The 20,540-nt window shown below is 40.8% G+C and overlaps 1 protein-coding gene and 1 long non-coding RNA gene across 5 annotated transcripts in view; one reads left to right on the plus strand and one right to left on the minus strand.

The window, feature by feature from the left end:
- Positions 1-20,540, minus strand: part of LOC118238674 — a 134,939-nt gene that overhangs the window by 19,619 nt on the left and 94,780 nt on the right. The window lies entirely within an intron of this gene.
- The window catches only part of Npsr1 (neuropeptide S receptor 1), a 176,300-nt gene that overhangs the window by 11,844 nt on the left and 143,916 nt on the right, over positions 1-20,540 (plus strand). For both annotated transcript variants that reach the window (XM_027411692.2, XM_027411693.2), the window contains exon 2: positions 17,472-17,604. In XM_027411692.2, the coding sequence (XP_027267493.1) occupies positions 17,472-17,604 (133 nt within the window). The remainder of the gene's footprint in view (positions 1-17,471; positions 17,605-20,540) is intronic.

Here is a 20,540-nt window from a genome sequence, read left to right on the forward strand (position 1 = left end):
ATTTGAGCACAGGTGGATTGTGGCAGGCAAACGGCTGAAATCAATTCCATGTGGGCTGTGAGGGGCAGAGTGTTTTGACTTCTACTAGATTGTAGAGATTTGGATCTGATTTATCCAAATGTTAGCTTTTTATTATCTCAAGAGTCTAGAGCTTAGATAGCAATTTAAATGTTAATCCCAGTTCTTGGTACATAGCAGACACTTCGTTTGTTTATTCAGCAAATATTAATTACTCCATAGACTCAAAGCACAATAGGTTTTCAGATGATTTCTAACAGCTGTGGCTTGATGCATTGTGGGAATTCCAATGGAATCTCAGAATTTAATTGTTTCAAAGCTTCCAATCCACCTCATTTGTGGTTAATAAGGACATCCTCTTGTGTGCTAAGAAGAGTCACAAAGGCCTCTGTTGAGGTGCCTATGGAACATTGGTACTCCTGTTGCGGTTGAATCTAGAATTTCCTGGCAACCAGGACAATGAAACTCATAGTAATGTGAGCATAGCTCCATACTCCGTGTCCTTACTGATGTGAGAACAATATGGGAATGAGAAATTAACACAGCCACTAAAGCCTGGCCTATGGCTCCCAGCACTGCTGATTAAACACTCCAGAGCAGTTGACTAATTGTTCCTGCACAGACTAGAAATGTACATGCAGTCAGTGAACATGTCCTCAAGGCTAAATTAAGAAGCACATTTTAAGTGGTTATCTGGAGTTGGCCAAATTGCTTTCCTACCTGGTCCCCATAGGAAGAAATTTAATTCTGCCATCTGTGAAGATGGTGTTGCCACCGAGGAAGACCCAGATAGACAGTCTTTCTCTGAGAAGCAATTATCCTAACCTAGGACAAGGCCTAGTGCAGACCACACCACATTCTGAGACTTGGTTTTCAGGGTTCAGCTCTGGTCCTCATCATGAGTCTTCCTCTGATCACTGATCCCTCATGTACCTGGACAGCAGGGTTGTGCTTCCCAAAGTTCATTTTACTCAACCTGTCTTCACTGCTGTCTGTGAATTCTTTGCTTGACTAATTTCCAGGTTTTCAGATTCAGTTCACCTCATGAATGCACATTTTTAGAATGTGGGTTCTAACCAACCATGACCTGCTGGCCACAAGTTCCTTATTTGGATGCTATAACAGCTCATTCATAGATGGTTCGCTGAAAACATTGGTTTACAATCTCTGCCCTCATCATTGGACTACAAACACTGTGGTGTAGACCCCATATAATTGTAAGTTAACTGAATCATCTCCTCAACTATACCATTTCTGAGACAGGTTTCCATTTTTATTCTAAGCGTCATTTCTATGACAATTCTATATAACCCTGGTTCAATTCTCAACAGTTCACAGAATGACTCTTAGTTCACAACTACTCTATATAGCCCAATCCATAGCCCTGCCATACTGTGGAGGCCACATTTTTTATCCTTGACTTCTATGCAGCCAACCCCCTATTCTTCATGCAGAAGGTCTTCTGCCAACTTGCTTTGCCAGTCTCCAGAGAAATCTAAATATCTTAGAAGTGCTTTCTCTGTCCCTACTGTGACTGTCTGTGAAAGAAAGATGAAAAGTCTTCCATAGAATAACACTTGAATTAAACACCCATTTATGCAAAGCTATATAGCATTTTCTCACAGAATATGAATATGAAGATGATATAGATAATGCAATGTGGAAACCCTCCTCTAGCCCTAGGATAAACAGATGGAAAGGTGAATACAGAGAATCAGCTGGGATGACAGTGTTCCAAGCAAAGTTATCTCAGCTGGGTTGCTGAAGGGAAGTCAGTTATCCAAAACAAACAAACAATAAGACAGGCTTTTCAAAACCACAGCATCAGAGGATGGCTTTAGGGAAGAATGAAGGTGGCCTTCTCTGTAAGGGCATTCCTACCTGTGGGCCTCCATGTGAGGCACTGACCACATGGTAGAGCTTCCAAAGTAATACAAACGAGAGAGGAGAGGAGAAAGTTCTGACTGTAAGATTCCTAACTGTGTAGTAACTGCCAAGAAGTCCCCAGAGCTTAGCAGAAAGGCAAGTTATCCATGTCTAATTAAGCATTTTTAGGGATCAAAATGTTGCAGTCTGTCTCACTGAAATGATGTGTGGGCACATGGTCATCTCTGTTCCAGAGGAATTAAGAATTCATATTTCTGCTTTTGGTATTCCTAGCCAGCCTAAACAACAGGCATTATTCAGGGCTCAGTACTCAGGTGATATGAACAGTAAAATCCAGACAGGTCTCCATAGCAGGAAAGTCTTTGCTGCTTGCTGAGAACTGAGGCTTTATAAATTTATCCTTTTTCTGCAATTTCATTTCCTGACTGGGAAAGTAACAGATATTTTACTCCTTCCTGTGTCTGAAATATCAGTCTTCCACATCACACAAATAACAGCATCCCCAAAAGAAACCATGAAAATGTGAGGGTGCGACAGTTCTCTAACCCTCACTCAGAGCAGATGAGTAGCTGAATCCTTCTGTCACATTTGTGATTACTGTCATGTGGAAGCCACACATTGCCCCAGTGTCCAAACTGTGTAATCAGCATTGGCCTAAGGCTTACTCCAACAAATTTTGGATATAGTTTGGAATAGAACAAAGATGAATATGGTTTTCAATGTGAAGGCATAAAGTGATGAAGCAATGACATTGTTTTATGTTAATCTCTGCCCAACATGTGACAGATATCCACCAAGTGGGCAGGCATAGCATGAATGTTTCCATGAGCAAAGCTGCATCAGAATCCAGGCTGCAGCAATTATAAGTGAAGAGACCCACTTATCTCTACTTCCTTTCCTTTTTTGCAAGACTGAGCCCAGAGAGGCCACAGTGGCCATGTTCTGATGGGTAACTCACCAACATGGAAGGCTTCCCTAGGGATGCTGAGAGCCTGAGTTAACAGAGAATACATTGTTATTTACCATATATGACAAGCTAGAGAAGCCACCCACCTTACAACTGGCAAATAAGTATATGTTAAGCTTTTGTTTTCTACTTTCTAGGCCTTACTTGGGAAAAAGGAGTCCAAATGCTTCTGGATAAATTATAACTTCCACTCCTGACAAGCCTGACACATAAAGTCAAGTGGAATGACTAAATCTTTTAGATTTCCTGAGATACTTTTCATTACAAATGAGCTTCTCTACATTTGTTATCTACTATTTATTTACTTAACATGTTTATTAACACCGTCTGTGGGCCATTTTCTTGGGTTTCTATTAAGAGAAAACACCATGATCAAAAAGCAACTTGGGAAGGAAAATGTTGATGTACCCTACACTTCCAGAAAACAGTCCATCAGTAAGGGAAGCCAGGGCATAAACTCAAGAAGGGCAAGAACTCAAAATGGGCAGGAACCTAGAGACAAAAAACTGATGGGTAGGCCATGGAGGAGTGCTGCTTGCTGACTTGCTTCTGCTAGTTTGGTCAGCCTGGTTAGGACCAACAGAACCTAAATTTACCAGCCCAGAAGTGGCACAATCCATGATGAACTGGGCTGAATTACATTAAGCAGCAATTTTAAAAGTGTCCTCCAGTCAATCTGGTTGGGGAAATATCTCAGTTGAGGGTCCCTTTTACCAAATCACCCTAGCTTCTGTCAGACTGACCTCACACTAGCCAACATAGCCAAACAGATGCCAAGCTCACCAAGGAGGCCCATACTTTTGAAGCTATCCTACTTCCCATCCACACATACACTGTATGCCAGTCCTGTGTCAGCTTTGGCTGACATGGCATTGATCATGGGACCTTCTGATTCACCTCTTCAACACTGAGCTGGAGTGTGCAGAGGAATCCACCCAGGCCACTGACTTTGCCACAACAGACTATTGTCTTGAGTTTCAAGGCCAATAATCATAAGTCAGCAATCATGGCACTGAGAGCACTCTGGCTTTAGGCATCGAAAATTCTCAATTCAGACCATAGATGGGCCTCTGTAGGAAACAGTACCTTGTTCCATCCTGGAACTCACATGGCAGAAGAGAACTGACTTCCTTGGTTGTCTTCTTCCCTTCAAATGCACATCATGAATTGCATGAGTGTCAACACACACTCACACAAACACAGAGAGATGAACAAATAGGTAATAAATACATCGATGCAAAATTACTTAAAAAGAAAACAATTACAAATTCAAGTATTCCAACCCAGGTGTTAGGCATCTGCCTTGAATCTTGCTTCATATGACCACTAGGGGGCATTTAGTCCTCAACTATATTCTGTGAAGGTCAAGCACGGTTTTGGACACCATCAGGATGGGGTGGATGTAGAATCACAGGCAGAGATGCTGCTAGACTTAGATGACAGAACAACAGATAAGTATGGATGACAGGGTGGACAGGGAGAATTTGAGCACCGTGTGCAAAAGTAGTGACCCATCTTACGACACTGTGCATCCAGCACTGAGTTAAATCTCCCCACCATCATAATCTCAGCCTTGCACCAAGTAGTCTCCTCCGATTATATTTTTATCTTTATTCTGGAAATAAGGAAATCAAACTCAGAGAGTTTCTCACCTACAATATGTTTCACCTGTGCATGGTTCAAGGCCTTTGGATTCAGTTAGGTTCTACCTCTTCACTTACCTGTGTGTAAGGTGCTGCTCCTATGACCACCTTTCCTCAAGTCCTGATACCATAACTCTGAAAATCCTCATGTTGCCCTGGGGTGTGTGTGTGTGTGTGTGTGTGTGTGTGTGTGTGTGTGTGTGTGTGTGTGTGTGTTTGTGATTAGCAAGCAGCTAAGTCTTTTCATAGTTTTGTTCGATGAGGCAGGATTAATGGTGACTGGCTACACCTGCCTCATGTTTTATTTATCCTTGTAGCATCAATACTTTAGGTTATTTAATTTGGTACATAGTGAACAATTAATAGATGCTGTATGAATAAATAAATATCAACTCTTAGGAAGAGCCCAAGAATCTATAGTACTGTATGTCCTCCATCTGGAAGTTTCCCAAAGACCACATCTAAAATCTCAGATGGGGAAGACCTGTGTGGACTATTTGCACAGGATCTGTCCACTGAACCTAGAGGAAAAGAAACATCAATCTGCTTACAGAGCTCTTTGTACCTTGCAAATCCAAACTCTAACTCTAAAGCAAGTCCATCCCAAAGTTACACAGACTTCCCAGCACTACTGAAGGCTGGCTTGTTTTTCACTGACATGGCAAACTAGTCATTGATTATACTTTATTGGGTGCTCCCAGTGGAGCACATCTGAGCCCCAAGCCTATTCAGAGCTAGGATTCCTGAGTCTGGAATGTACTGCTAGTATTATACAAAAGCTGACATCTACCATGGTCCCAATGTACAGAAAATTAACTTCTGTAAATGTGTCTTTATGGCATCATTGTACTTGCTCACTCACCATGCAAACAGTGGACCATTTATATCACTGTCGACTTTTCTGGAGCTGAGATCAGACTGTGCTCACCACAGGCAGGGCTTCATGTAAGGGAAGAGAGCATGAAAAAGATTTAATCTGGAAAGATAACATTGAATTTCTGTACTGAGAACACGAGCTCTCTTGTTCAGTTCTCCTCTTTTGATTTGCTTGTGAAAGACCATCAGAGTAAGTATAATTGAAAAACATTCTATATCAAAAACAGAAAACTGAGCCAGGAGGAAGGCACTGGCTTCTGATCTCAGCTACTTTGAAAATGAGAAAGGAGGCTGGCAAGTTCAAGACCCACCTGAGTCCAGCCTGGGCAACTCAGGCATTTTCTGTCTCAAAATGAAGAGGAAAAGAGGACTGTGGGTGTGCTCAGCAAAAGAATACTCACTGGCATCATCGCGGCCCTAAATTCACTCCAAACAAATGAAAAAAAAGTAGAGGATAAGATGAAGTTAATACCTTCTCTGATGGAGAGGAAACATCACAGGCAATCTAACTTCCCTTTCTTCTTCACCTGAGGTTAGAAGAGATCCACCGAGATAAAAGAACTTCTAGGTATGGGTAGAAATAAGTCACTCCACCTGCCCCCCATACAGCCTGAGAAAAAATGCTGGGTATGTACACAGTCAAATGATCTTAATGAAGGGAAATGGCTTGAGGTATCAAAATGCTTCCCTCTACATAACTGACTTCCTGAAGGAAATGGGGAAGTCTTAGAAACTAGTATATATTCTCAGCAGACTTGAATGGACACTGCATTAAAAAGAGGGCATGGATGAGTTCAGAAAAATATTGTTTTAGCATGAAAATACTATTACTTCAAAAATTGAGAGTGGAAAGATAACTCAATAGGTAAGATAGAAGAGCACTCAATACATTCTCTTAAAATTTATAGTAAAGGAGGGAAAGCTAAATATGATGGATACAAGCAGAAGAGAGATGCAGAAAACCTAAGAGGTCCACACAATCACCTAGCCATGGCAGAGGTCAGAGCAGGAAACCATAATAGAAGTCAATTTACCTGACTCAAAGTTGAACCTTTTAATATAAAAAATGTCAAGAAGATTCACAGTGAAAGAAGACCCAACCTAATAACTTTGTGTCTAAGTCTCAAAAACATTGAAGTAAAGAACAAAACATCAAACATCTAACTAGAAAAATGAATTGCTGCAAAGGCAAAGAAAACATCAGAAACAAGGCTGTTCTGCACATCCATGTTTGTAATGCATGTCTGCAGACTATAAACAGAATACATTGCCCTCTCCCAGCACCAGCTGCTGTGCAGGGACAGGAGAGTTCCCTCTACCACAGAAGGTTCAGACCTGCCCTAATCTTGCTAAGTAAAGCTGATTACTTAGCTGCAGCCAGAAATTAAGCAAAACATAATCATGGTCTTGAGAAAACACAATTAATAGCTAAATAATTCTTGGCTTATGACACTTTAATACACCTGCCAAAAATGATTGCTAGGAAGATATGTTAAAATTTATTAAGAATCCGAGGAGCAATGCTCACAAACTATTTCAGCAGAACTTGGAGGGGGGATTGGGAGGGAATGAGAAGTAAATGATTTCCAGTTGGGTAGCTTCAATGAAATATATAAAGTGGACACTGTCATATAAATCACCGTTTGTCAATTGGGAAAAGATTAAATAAAAGATTCCATTTCTCAAAAGGAAATTTTAAATACAGCAAGTGACAGAATGTTTCAGAAGACTGAAGTTGTAGGTTGATGTGGATTCTCATGCTCCACCATCTCCATACCAATAAACAAATGCAAGAGGAGAGGCACACAGGGCAGTCTTGTCTCTAACAGCTGCAGGCCATGTGTCTATTGTAGTCCATGGGATAGATCACCTGGATGCCTGGGGAGATGACTCAGTAGTGGGTAAAGCACTTGCTTGCAAGCATCAGAAATCATGTAAAAACTAGGACAGATTTTGTAGCCACTATAATCCCAGCAGTTTAGAGGCAGTGACAGAGGATAGGCTGAAGAGCTCCAGGTTCAGTGGGAGACTCTGCTTCAGTTTAAAAAAATTATAAGGAGAATGATAAAAGAATGCATCCAACATCAACCATGGACCTCCACACACATGCACAAGTACATCTCTCTCTCTCTCTCTCTCTCTCTCTCTCTCTCTCTCTCTCTCTCTCTCTCTCTCTCTCCACCACACACAGAAAGAGACAGAGAGACCTTTGCATATGTGAATACTCATAGTCACACACAAAAAATAAGAGAACTATAAAACTGAAATAGAGTCATAGAGCAATATTATGCTATATTAAATCCCCATAACCATTCAACAACATTGATGATCCTTATTATAAACCAAACAGGCAAGAGTCTACAATTGAAACATATGAATGTGTTCCAAAAAGGTTAATATGCAGACTTGGTCTCCAGAGTGATGATGTTGTAGTGGCTGAACCTTAATGGAGTAGGACCTTATGGCAGGTTGTTAAGCTACAATAGCTTAATTACAGTGATGATTGGAAGGGATTGTTGGAGAGAACTGGTTACCATGGCCTTGCTCATAAATCATGCTTACTTATTGTCTTACCATGTGATCTCTCCTCTTATCAATGTTCCCACCACAGTGGTGTCTGCCAAATTGTAATGTAGCCAAGAGCTTTCACCAGAGGCAAGCAGATGTAAATCATATATCATGTTTTTGAATCACCAAAGCTTTGAGAAAATAAATTGCTTTATACATTATCCAGCATCAAGTACTTTGCTATAGCAAACAAAAACAGGCAAAAACATAAAGCATAAAGAATATACAAGGTTTGCCCGGAGACATGGCTTGGTTAGTAAAGTGCTTGCTCTACAAGCATGGGGACCTGAGTTGGGATCTCCAGTACTCAGATTTGAAAACCCAAATCTGAAATCCCAGTGCTGGAAGGAAAATGCAGACAGACAGAAACCTTAAATATTTGTCACTCACAATACTGGAACACATTGATAAAAGATAGTTCCTGTCTTTGTGAGGATACTGGAAATGCTCATTTCCATCCCTAGCAATGGGAATTGCTGATGCATAGATTAATTAATAATTCTGCAACATCATTGGATTCTATTACCTCTTTGATTTCAACCTTTCATATTTGGGGATGGATTTTGTTGGAATTAGATACATGTTTGTAGATCTATGATTTAAAAAAAAATTAGCCAGGCGATGGTGGCACACGCCTTTAATCCCAGCATTCCGGAAACAGAGGCAGGCAGATCTCTGTCAGTTCCAGGCCAGCCTGGTCTCCAGAGAGAGTGCCAGGATAGGCTCCAAAGCTACACAGAGAAACCCTGTCTCGAAAAACAAAAAAAAAAAAACAAACCCCCAAAACAAAACTAGAATTCCATGAACCCCAAATAGAGAGTCAGTTTAATAGTTTTCAACGTATTTTAATACTAGAAGGCAGGTAGATACTAAATGGATCAGAGGAATTGGTTATCTACTATTACAGTCCAAATGGCAGAGCAAGCAAAGTAACTTGATGAGACTTCATTTGAAAATAGGTTTGTCTTTTAATGACTGGGTTACCTTGCTCAGGATGGATTCTTCTAGTTTCATCCATTTGCCTGCAAATTTCAACATGGTATATATGTACTCACTCATATATGGATGTTACACATAGAGCAAAGGCTTACCAGCCTACAATCCACACCTCTAGAGAAGTTAGGCAACAAGGAGGACTCTAAGAGAGACATACACGGTCCCCTTTCAAAGGGGAAAGGGACAAGATCTCCTGAGCAAATTGAGAGCATGGGGGGAGGAGAGAAGGAGCTAGGAGAATGAGAAGAAGAGAAGAGAGGGGTGAGGACATAAGGGAGCAGGAAGTTTGTATAGGGGGAAGAATAGAGGAGAGAAAAATAAGAGATACCATCAGAGAGGGAGCCAGTAAATGTTTAAAGAGAAATCAGGCACTAGGGAAATGTCCAGAGATATACAAGAATGACACAAACTAACCATCTAAGTGAAAGTGGAGAGGCTACATTAAATGCCCTCCCTGATAATGAGATTGATGACTACCTTATATATCATCCTAGAGCCTTTATCCAGCAGCTGATGGAAGTAGAAGCAGACAACCACAGGTAAACACTGAACTGAACTGGAATCCAGTTGCAGAGGAGGAGTGATGAGCAAAGGGGTCAAGACCAGGCTGGTGAAACCCACAGAAACAGCTGACCTGAACAAGGGGGAATTCTTGGTCCCCAGACTGATCACTTGGAAACCAGCATGGAACTGATCCAGACTCCCTGAATGTGGGTGTCAGTGAAGAGGCCTCAGAAATCTATGGGGCCTCTTGTAGTAGATCAGTATTTATCCCTAGTATAGGAATGGACTTTGGGAGCCCATTTCACATAGAAGGATACTCCCTCAGCCTAGACACACGGGGGAAGGCCTAGGCCCTATCCCAAAGGCTATGACAGATTCTTAAGAGCCTTCCCATGGAAGACCTCACTCTCCCTGGGAAGTAGAATTGGTATGGGATAGGTAGGGTGTTAGTTGGGGGCAGAGGAGGAGCGGAGGGATAGGGAACTGGTATTGACATGTAAAACAATCTTGTTTCTAATATAAATAAAAAATGGAGAAATAAAAGAAAAGAAAATAGGTTTGTTTTTCAATGTCTCGCCTATAAACTTGAGAACAAAATATATGTCAAATGCCAGGAAGTCCCCAGTTCAATATACTGTGATGTAACGAAAAATGGCACAGGATTTTGTGGCTGATTCTGACACCTCAGTTGGACATGGGTGATTTTAGTGTCTTCTTTTTGTTAGCATATCTATGGTAGTTTGAATGTATTGGCCCACAGAATCTCATAGAGAGTGGTGCTATTAGGAGGTTTTGCTTTGCTGTAGTGAGTATGGCCTTCTTGGAGGATGTGTGTCACTGTGGAGGCAGGCTTTGAGGTTTTTGCTTCAGTTTCACTCAGTGCCACCGTCTCCTTGTTGCCTGCAAAATGTAGGACTCTTCAGCTACTACTCCAGCACCACATCTGTCTGCATGCCACTATGTTCCCAGGCATGATGATAATGGACTCAGCCTCTGAAACTGTAAGTGAGCCACCCCAATTAAATGTTTTCTTCATAAGAATTGCTGTGGTCATGCTGTCTCTTAGAAAACACAAAAGAAACAATATCTTACCATTTTTATAACACATATTGATGGAATTTTTATTATTATGAGAGACCCCTCAAGATGCTCTCATCAGCTTCTTCAAATCTAATTGCCACAGCAAATATGACACCTTTCCCTAACAGTTCTCAGCCAAGCATAACGGCTGGTGCTGCAACCCATGCCTTTGGACTATTGGCTCAAATAGGCCATCTGAACAGCCTTGAACTCCTGGCTTCCTGTTTCATTTCTTGATACTGTGTCTTGGAATCATTGCCATCTCTTACAGACTAAAGTCCTGTCCTTTCTTCCCAGAACCTGAGAGTCAGATCCCCTTCTCTTTTGTTGGGACAGGGAAGTTCAGCCTTGTCTCCACCTCCTCATTCCTGGAGGGTAAGATTGCCCTGGAAGGGTCATAGCAGATTGATGCAAAGCTCTCTTCTCCTGGTTATGACGAGCACAATGATAGCAGGAAGCCTTACCTCCCACACAATTTTAGACATGGTCAACAGCAGTTTACCTTGACCTGGGTAACCTTTTGTGTTATATCAAAAACTGTGGGGGAGCGAGTTCATGTAAGTACACAGAAGGTGGAAGTGTGCAAGAGCTCATGGGTTCTGTGTTCTTTCCCATGTAGGTGAAGAACAGCAGGGCAGGCAGGAGAGAGGTCCTTGCTGGATTTTTCAACGGTATTCATGACAAGTACAGTGATCACCCCAAAGAGATCTAGAATGTCTGGGTGGGATAATGGAGGAGGCTATTGGTGACCCACCTCCTTCTTAACCTAGGGTTGAATTAAATGTGTTCCAGTGTTTGGTGAATGCAGCTAATGAGAGATCTCCAGGGGCCTCCATCATCAGATGTTAAATGATCCAACTCTACAGTCTCCAGACAGAGTAATTGCTAAGTGCTGATGCACACTGACATCTATCATTTGAAGCTTGCACAAAGTCGCACTCATACTAGGGTTCACTTATAATTTAGTGTTCAAACCACTTTGAGGACACAAAGGTCAGTTCATATAACTATTTTGTAAATGTCCATACAAGGATCATCCTGAGCAAACCATGTTATGAACTTACCTAAGTCATAAACCAAACTTCGAGAAGTACTTTTCAAAGGCCTCCAACAAAACACAATTCCTTGTAGCCATGACCATAGTTCACAGACAAGAATTGTTTATGAGAGATTGTGGGCTTCCCTGACAGCCTAGCATGTTCAGAACACATGGGGCATGAAGGTAACTACAGAAAAACCTTGCAGAAAGATAGCCCAGGTATCTCAGCGCTGTATGAATCTGTCAGCTACTTCCAGGGATTTAGCATGAATACTCTGTGGCTCCATTAACTTTACATACAATACCACCTGCCCAAGGAGATACCTCTCTCACCATCCTTCCTGACAGTACAATATACAAGGACTATACTCCGGACATAGACACTTGGTCCCTTCCCTGGTTCTCTACTGCAACAGTGTCAGTTAGCTCCAAAATTGCACCGTCTAAGCAAAATCAACAGATCTTACATCATTCTCCAAGTTGATCTACAGTGTTTAAAAGACAAGTTCTCTATGATCTAATCTATTGTTCATGCCCCACTACCAGAACACCATTTGCTGAGTGGGAAGTGTCAGTATGATGCATGGAAGGTCCCCTTGCTGGATTAGCTTCTGGCGGGGGGGGGGGGTTTGTTTGTCTAGCTCAAAGCATCATTACTCTCTAACAAAACAGAATTTCCCCATTAGAGCCAAACAGTCCTTTCCAGGCTAATAGCTTTACCTCCCTGGGCTTTCTTGGTGCTGTTCATAGGAAGATTACATTTGAAGTAGCAGTCATCCAGACATATAACTTCTTTGATGACAGAAGCAAGAGACAAGGCCCATGACTTGACAGTTAGCAAGGATGTGATCCTCTAAGTGGGAATTGACAAGTACATTGGAGGTAAATTATAGGTTACCTGTAGCCTCTAGGATAGCAAAGATCAGCTCAGTGGTTCTCCCACTCAGTCCAACCCCCCTTTCCCCCTCCACTACCAGTGTCTACCCCCCACATTGCTTTGACAATATTATGGTTATAAGACACTGGTCTATCCAGAAGCTTAGGTCTCTGTCTGTAAATCTAGGATGGAGACCTGAAATATTACCTGATACATTCTAGGATTCACAGAAGAGCTAGATTTATCCTGGACTTCTGACAAGGGTAGAGACTGGAGGAATATCCTAAGAACTTTCTTTCATCGCTGTAACCTGGCAGGGAGGCTTAGGATTTAATAGGACAACCAAAGGGCCTAAGTTCTGTTATGCTCAGAGGAGTGAGCAAGTAAGACAGTTGGACTCCACCCAACTCATTTCCCTGTATGCTCCACTCCCACAGCCTTATAAGCATCTGAATGTTTTATTTTTACTAGTTTGTGTGTGTGTGTGTGTGTGTGTGTGTGTGTGTGAGAGAGAGAGAGAGAGAGAGAGAGAGAGAGAGAGAGAGAGAGAGAGAGAGAGAGAGAGAGAGAGATTCTGTACCAGAGGTTATATCACTATCATTCTCTACCTTAAATTTTACATTTTATTAAATTACTGAAAATTTCATACAATGTGCTTTGAAGATATTTACTTCCCTCCCCCAGTTCCACCCATAACTTCTATCCTCCACTCCCTTCCAACCCAACTTTGAGATTTCTTTTTCTTAGCCCCATTGAGTCTGGTTTTGTTGTTTGATTAATCTTAAGAGTGAACCCTGCCCTGGCATGTGGATGACCTACAGAGGTCATATCTTTAACGAAAACTGAAACCACACTCCTGAAAACTGCAAAATGTGTCAACCAATGCTGGGATTTCATGTCCCCATCCCCTCTGCATGCTAGAATTTTGTCCAGCTTGAATTTGACTACTCAAGTTTTGTAAAAACTGTCACAACTTCTATGGGTGAACAGGTACAACTGTCCTGCCGTATCTAGAAAAACACTGTCTCCTTGAAGTTACCCACCATCTCTGGCTCTTATAATTTTCCTGACCCCTCTTCTGAAACATAGTCAGTAGTGGTGACGCATCCAAGTAAAGACCAACTTGGTTTCTCCATATTCTGTGACTCAAGTATGTGGTGTCTCTAGCCAGAAAGTAAGCCTATAACAAAGGATTATCTCCAGGTTTAGCAAGAAACTTTGTCTCAAAAAACTATAAGTTTGCTGTCATTTTCTGACCAGTAAACTCCAGGGATCTCTCTACCTACCAAGAGCTAAGATTATAGACATGTACCACTGTGTGCCACATGTACCACTTTTACCTGTGTGCTAGGAGTCATAACTAACAACCTCATATTTTCACAAAAAGTGCAAAAACAAATAAGCCATCTCCCTACTCTCCATTAATCTACTTTGATACATGTATGTATCTGTGTATGCTTGCAATGTATGCATGCATTTATATATTGCATGTGTATATTTGTATACAAGTATGTCACAGCACTTGTGTGGGGAGTATAAACAATTTGTTGGAGTCAACTCTCTTCTTCCAACACATAGGTCACAGAAATCTAAGTCAGGTTCCCAGGCTTGGCAACAAACGCTTTTACCCACTGAACCATCTTTTACTTCCCATCAAACCATTTTAAGTGAAACATTTTATTATAGTCTTTGAAAGTATCACTGTTATTTAGCTGCTTCTCTTGCAGAGTTAAACAAGCAAGTTGTACAATATGTTGACTATAGTAAATAACAAGCTAACACACAACATAACACTGTGTATTTGCTTTCATGTATGCTTATAATGTATTTCTCAAAGCATTGCCAGTGTATACACTATAATCAAAATTATATTTGCCTAGAATCCAATTTGGATATAAAGAAATATATGTGAGTAAAATCTAAAAGTTTAGGAAGGCTATCAAGAAAATAGGAAAGCCATGAAGAAAATAGGAAGCTTTTTTTTTTTTCTAGTTTTAACTCTGTTAGGCTTCTACCAATTGTGGTGAATATGTGAATTCATCTCTCTTTGTATTGAAGTAGCAATACCCATTTTCACATGCCTAAAGAATCAAGAATGTGTTGTACATTTGATTCAGTGACTGTAAATCTGGGCTTTCTTTTTAATTCCACAGTCAGTGACTGGGATGGAACTAGACAAGGGTAGTCACTAGGTATATTTCTTGCATTGACCAACTTAGGAAAAGTGGTGTTTTTTTTTTTTAATTGTTCTGGGGAAGGAGGCTTTGTAACCTGAAACCATTCCTTGTTTTCTTCTATTTAAACTGCATTATCATAAATCTTCAAGTGGTGGAGCATACCTTTAGCCCCAACACTGGAGAGGTGGAGGCAGGCAGATCTCTATGAGCCAAACCAGCATGATCTTCATGTTGAATTCCAGGCTAACCAGAGCTACATAATGAGAACCTTTATTTTTAAAAAAGCAATCAAAAAACCCAAAACCATAAAAAGCATATTATTACAGTGAGAGTGTAAAATCCCATGTGAAGCCTCCCTGCTTCAGAATGGCCTCTCTACTGGGTAGAAGTTCACTGAGGTGTGCAGACATTGGATCTGCATAATTTCAATGTGTAACAGTCTTTATTTGCAAATACTTTACAATAAAGCTTTAATTATTAGATAGACAATGAAATGAAAAGCAATAGCAAAGCATCCTACTATAGTTTAACATGATGTATAAATTGCCTTGCTATACATAAAGTATGGTTTTACAACCTAAAATGAGATACAATTGTGAAAATTTCAAAACAACTGATGAATCTGGAAAGAATTCTATAAAGTGAGCTGACCCAGACACAAAAACACACATATCACAGATTTTTCTCCCTGCTGGAAAGCATGGCCTTTAATAAGATCTGATTATTTGTGCAGGTCTAAATGTGGGCATTGACTATGAAAATCATAAAGGAGTCCTAGTGAGAGGGGAAAAAAGCTGTTTAGGGAGCCGAGTGCCAGGAGAGCAATGGAACACATGGACATGACAGTGGGAAGCAGGTGCCTGGGGAAGAAAAGGTACAAGTGGGGTCAGGGAAATGGAGGAGATGGGAGGAGAGGACTCAACAAAAATACATTTCCTTTGAAAATGTCATAGTGAATTAGTGTTTTGTTCACTAATTAACAGTAAAATTTTAATGATATTTACCTTGGAATGGGGACTTGTTTAAAATGGAAAGGCAGCCAAAAAGGATATGGTCTGCATTGTTCTGGTTTCTTAAAAAGAATTAGTTCTTCTGTTATCACATAACTTAGAATTAATTTCTGTGTTAAGCAGGAAATGGTGCTAGGTTTGAGCTTGGCATGAATAGAGAGTACCTGTCATGGTTCTTCAGTGAAAGGATTATGAGTGTGTGTGTGTGTGTGTGTGTGTGTGTGTGTGTGTGTGTGTGTGTGTGTGTGTGTGTCTTGTTGATGTTTCAGCTCATGAGGTTTTTACTTTATAGTAATGAGAAAGAACATGTTCTCAGTGTGTGTCTGTGTGGTGCTAAGGCTACCACCCACAGCTGTCAAAGCTAAGCAAGCACTTGACCACTGAGCCAAATCCCCACCTCTATAAACAGTTCTTTGAACTTTGAATATAGATTTTTTTTCCCTCGGCTAGCAATGTGTGGTTTGATTTTCTTTTGTGATGCTGGGTGGGAACAGGGAGCATGGTGACCAGTGAGCCACACTGTCTTGAAAGGAAATAATTGTTTGCTACGATTTTCAAAAATTCTCATATGATACTTAACAATTTCTCATAAAACAGATTTCATGTTAGATAATTGTGCCAAACAGTGACATAATGTGAGTGTTTAGAACACAGTTAAGGTTGGCTAGGCTACCATGATGATTGGAGTGTTAGATATATTCAATACATTGATGAAGTGATATTTTCATCGGTTTCTTAGTACACGATTCCCACTGAATGTCCACTCACTGCCCAAGGTCTGCCCACATTGTGGAGGAGAATCCCCTTCACTTAAAATCAACCAACAATGGAGACTAATCACATTAATAGAAACACTTGCCTTCAACATCTCAGACTCATGCTTAGGCAAGCAGCAAAGTCCCAGAACCTAGCTACCTATCACACAGATGCTCTTGGGCTGCAGTCACGGTCTATTCCACTCTTAAAATGATCTCACCTGGAGGACCACTTGGGCTGTTTTGGTTTTGCTTTCTGGCTTACACTGGGTTCCTTTGGGCCCATGTTCTTTCCTCACAAGCCTTGCACTATGTCTCACCTGGAGTCAAGCCTATTGCAGTCTGTCTGTTATTCTGTGCTATGGATGTCAAGCAGATAAAAAGCTCCATTTGAAGTGATCATGAAAAACATCTTCTGAGGGACTTGGCATTTTAAGTGAGTGGCATCCCTGTTCTTCTTTTTATTAATTATACATTATTCAGCAGAACTTTAATATTACCATCTTATGAAATTTGTCAAAGAAAGAAGAGAGAGAGATAACCCATAATCATGCTACCTAAAATAACCACTGTTAACATTTCAGTGCACTTTATTTCTTTCCTTATGTGTGTAATTTTACAAAGTTGTAATCATACCCAATATACAATTTTTATCATGTTTTCCCACTTAAGTATTATACTACAAGTATTTTTAATGTAGCTACCAAGGCTTCATCGCTTCCCCTTTGATAGCTACACAATAGTTCACCAAATTGAAGAGTTTGGTTTACTTGTCTATCTTATTATCTTTAAACCCTTTTTTTCACATCTGTGTGACTGAAGTGTTCTTTTATACACCCTCACCTCTCACACAGAGTTTAAATTACTTGGCCAAAGAAGAAGAATTTTTGTTTGCATCAATTTACTCCACTGCTTATGTAAAGGAGTCAAGCTTTCCAGGGCTGGGGTGGGGAAGGGAGTAAGGAAGGATCCAGAAAACCACATTCCAGTTCCAAGCATAGGTGCCTGTACCATCTATCCTGAGAAGCTCCTGCCCTTCACCTGCTCTGTTTCAAACTACTTTGTTTCTTGCAGACAGAACAACTGATAACCCTGTGGGTCCTGTTCATTTTCACCATCGTGGGAAACTCTGTTGTGCTGTTCTCCACATGGAGAAGGAAAAGAAAGTCCAGAATGACCTTCTTTGTGACTCAGTTGGCCATCACAGGTAAGTGACTATAATACCAGTAGGAGAGAAGCAAGCCGCATGCAAAATTACTAGGCTTTAGCATGTCTGATAATAATTTCTCCGGGGATATAAACGCCATGTTGGAACATTTCCTCTAACAAGTTTAGCACATTTACATGTCCGTAAGATTCCATTATGAAAACAACTTCTTATGTTAGCAACATGAAAATGTCACTTTCAGTGTCACCACAAAAGATCTGTAGGGCTTCATCCTTCCTATACACAATAGCCTCCCTAGTACACTAAGATCATTTGATCTTAACATCCCATTTTAAGAGCCTGAGGAGTACATCCTTCCTAGAAAACCAACCACAATGATCTATACTTAATGGTAAAATGTGACATCTCCAGTCCTTTGCAGATTAAAGTCTATGGACATAGCTTTCAAAATGGAAACCATGTGAACACCTCTGCTATAGGTAGCGTGAAAATAAGCTGATATCCAGGATCTTAAAGGTCAAATATGAGTGTTGGAAGCATCTAGTTCAGGAAGTATGGTCACAGCATATTTGGAAGGGGAAGGGAGAAATAGGCCAAGGAAGAAACTGCACTTTGAAAGGAAGGCACCAGGTAGAGGTCACAGAGGGAGAGGAACTGGTCAAAGGGGACAGGAAAGAGCAATGACAGAGGAGCACTGATCCACAGGCCAGAGAGAGAAGGGCCAAATGAGGCTCACAAAGAATCCATATAAAGCCAGGTATGGAGTTCAGGGGTATTCTGAAAGATGGATGTCACAATACTTTAATTTGGGTCAAATTATAGAAAAAAAAAACTTGTATGTGCTAACAGGAAAAATAGTAAATCTCTACAAGGGCTGCTAGCACATCTCAAAATGTGCTATTTCCTGGCTCAGTTGCAACAATGACAGTGGACTTCTTGGGAATTTAGTTTTGAGCCACAGTAGGATAAGTAAAATTCTGCCTTCTTTCTTGTAAAGAAAACTGGCATACATTGTATTTCTTTAATAATTCTTCAATTAACCCTTTAAAAATTCATGCAATGTATTCTAATCATGGTCATTCTCCTCCTCCAATTACTTTAACACCTCCCTACCTACCCAACTTTATGCCCTATCTATTTAACAATATCTCTATTATACACACACACACACACACACACACACACACACACACACACACACACACACAAACACACACACACACATACACACACACACATATATATAATATATATATATATATATAATAGAGAGAGAGAGAGAGAGAGAGAGAGAGACAGAGAGACAGAGAGAGAGAGACAGAGAGAGAGACAGAGAGAGAGGGACAGAGAGACAGAGAGCTATAACCACCTCTCTATCATCTCATACATCTCCATCTCTAGCTCTTTCATTTCTAACTCTATCTATCTATCTATCTGTCTGTCTGTCTGTCTGTCTGTCTGTCTGTCTATCATCTCACCTCCATGTCTTTCATCTCCATTTCTAACTCTATCATTCCCTTCTCTGTCTTGTTTTCTTTCTCTTTCTCAATCTCTCCTTAAATCCACTGATTCCAGTTTGTGTTAGTCAGCTACTCTTAGACATGGCCCTAGAGTGGGGTTAACTTATTAGGGGGTCACATAATTGAAGGAAACCAAGACTCTGCCTCTTCCAACAGCTATCAAATGCCAAATCGCCTCAGTTAGACTTGGGATTTTGTACTCACTTTCTCTCTTCCATGCTGGGATTATTTTTCTGACCTAAATTTGTGCCGTTTTTATGCATGCTGTTATAATCACTATGAGTTCATATGTGCAACTATCTTGCTGTGACCAGAAAATACTGCTTTCTTGAAGTCATTCCCTGCCTGTGATTCTTAATATTTTCTACTCTCCTGACACCAGAAAAGAGGCCTGGGCCTTAAAGTAGGGTGTTGGCTTAGTTAGGGTTTCTAGTACTGTGAAGAGACATCGTGATCATGGCAATTTTTATAAAGGAAACCTTTTAATTAGGGTGGCTTACAGTTCAGAGGTCCAGTCCATTTTTATCATGGTAGGACATGGCAGCATGCAGGCAGACATGGTGCTGGAGAGGAGCTGAGAGTCCTATATCCTACAGGCAACAGGAACTAGTCTGTCTTACTAGGCATGGCTTGAGCATTTATGAGACCCCAAAGCCTGCCTCCACAGTGACACACTTCCTCCAACAAGGTCACACCTGCTACAACAAAGCCACAATCCTAATAGTGCTACTCCCTATAAGCTTAAAAATTACAAGTTATTATCTGTTCATAAAAGATACATGTTCAAAATATACAGAAGGTTAAAAATTAAAGAGAAAAGCACAGTGAATTAGTATCTGCTAACTTTCCTTTCCATTCCAGTGACAAAATAGACAATTACATCCCAAAAAGAAAATGTTTGCTTTGACTTATGATTTCACAAGCCTCAGTCCATTTGTGACAGGGCTGTGTTTCTTTTGGGACTCTGATGAGACAGAAAATTATGATGGGAGCATGTGACCAAAGACCTGCTCATCTCCCAAAGGTCAGAACAAAGAAAGGTAGAAGGGGAAACAGAGTACCAATATCCCCCTCAAGGACACACACCCAGTGGTCTAACTTCCTTCTATTAGGCTTTGACTCCTAAAGATTCTGCCACCTCCAAAGAGAACCACAGATGAGGGACCAACCCTTCACCAGCACATGAGTTTGGGGGGAACGTTCAAGCCACAGAGAGTAAGTAAGTGATTAAAAACACCTAATATCCCAGAGTTAGAGGCAAAAGAGACAATGCCCACTAGGCTAATTCCCAGTGAAGCCATACCTCACAAAAGACCCCAGAACTGTATGTAGGTCTTCTGGTATACAATCCAGCCTCGCATAAGATTCTAAGAATGAGGTCTGCAGTACAATTCTCTACTTAAGGGTCAGATTTCCCACTCAAGGGACATTAAACTCTATATTATTCTAGCTGTA

This window comes from Cricetulus griseus, chromosome 4 (genome assembly GCF_003668045.3).
Source record: "Cricetulus griseus strain 17A/GY chromosome 4, alternate assembly CriGri-PICRH-1.0, whole genome shotgun sequence".
Taxonomy (NCBI): domain Eukaryota; kingdom Metazoa; phylum Chordata; class Mammalia; order Rodentia; family Cricetidae; genus Cricetulus; species Cricetulus griseus.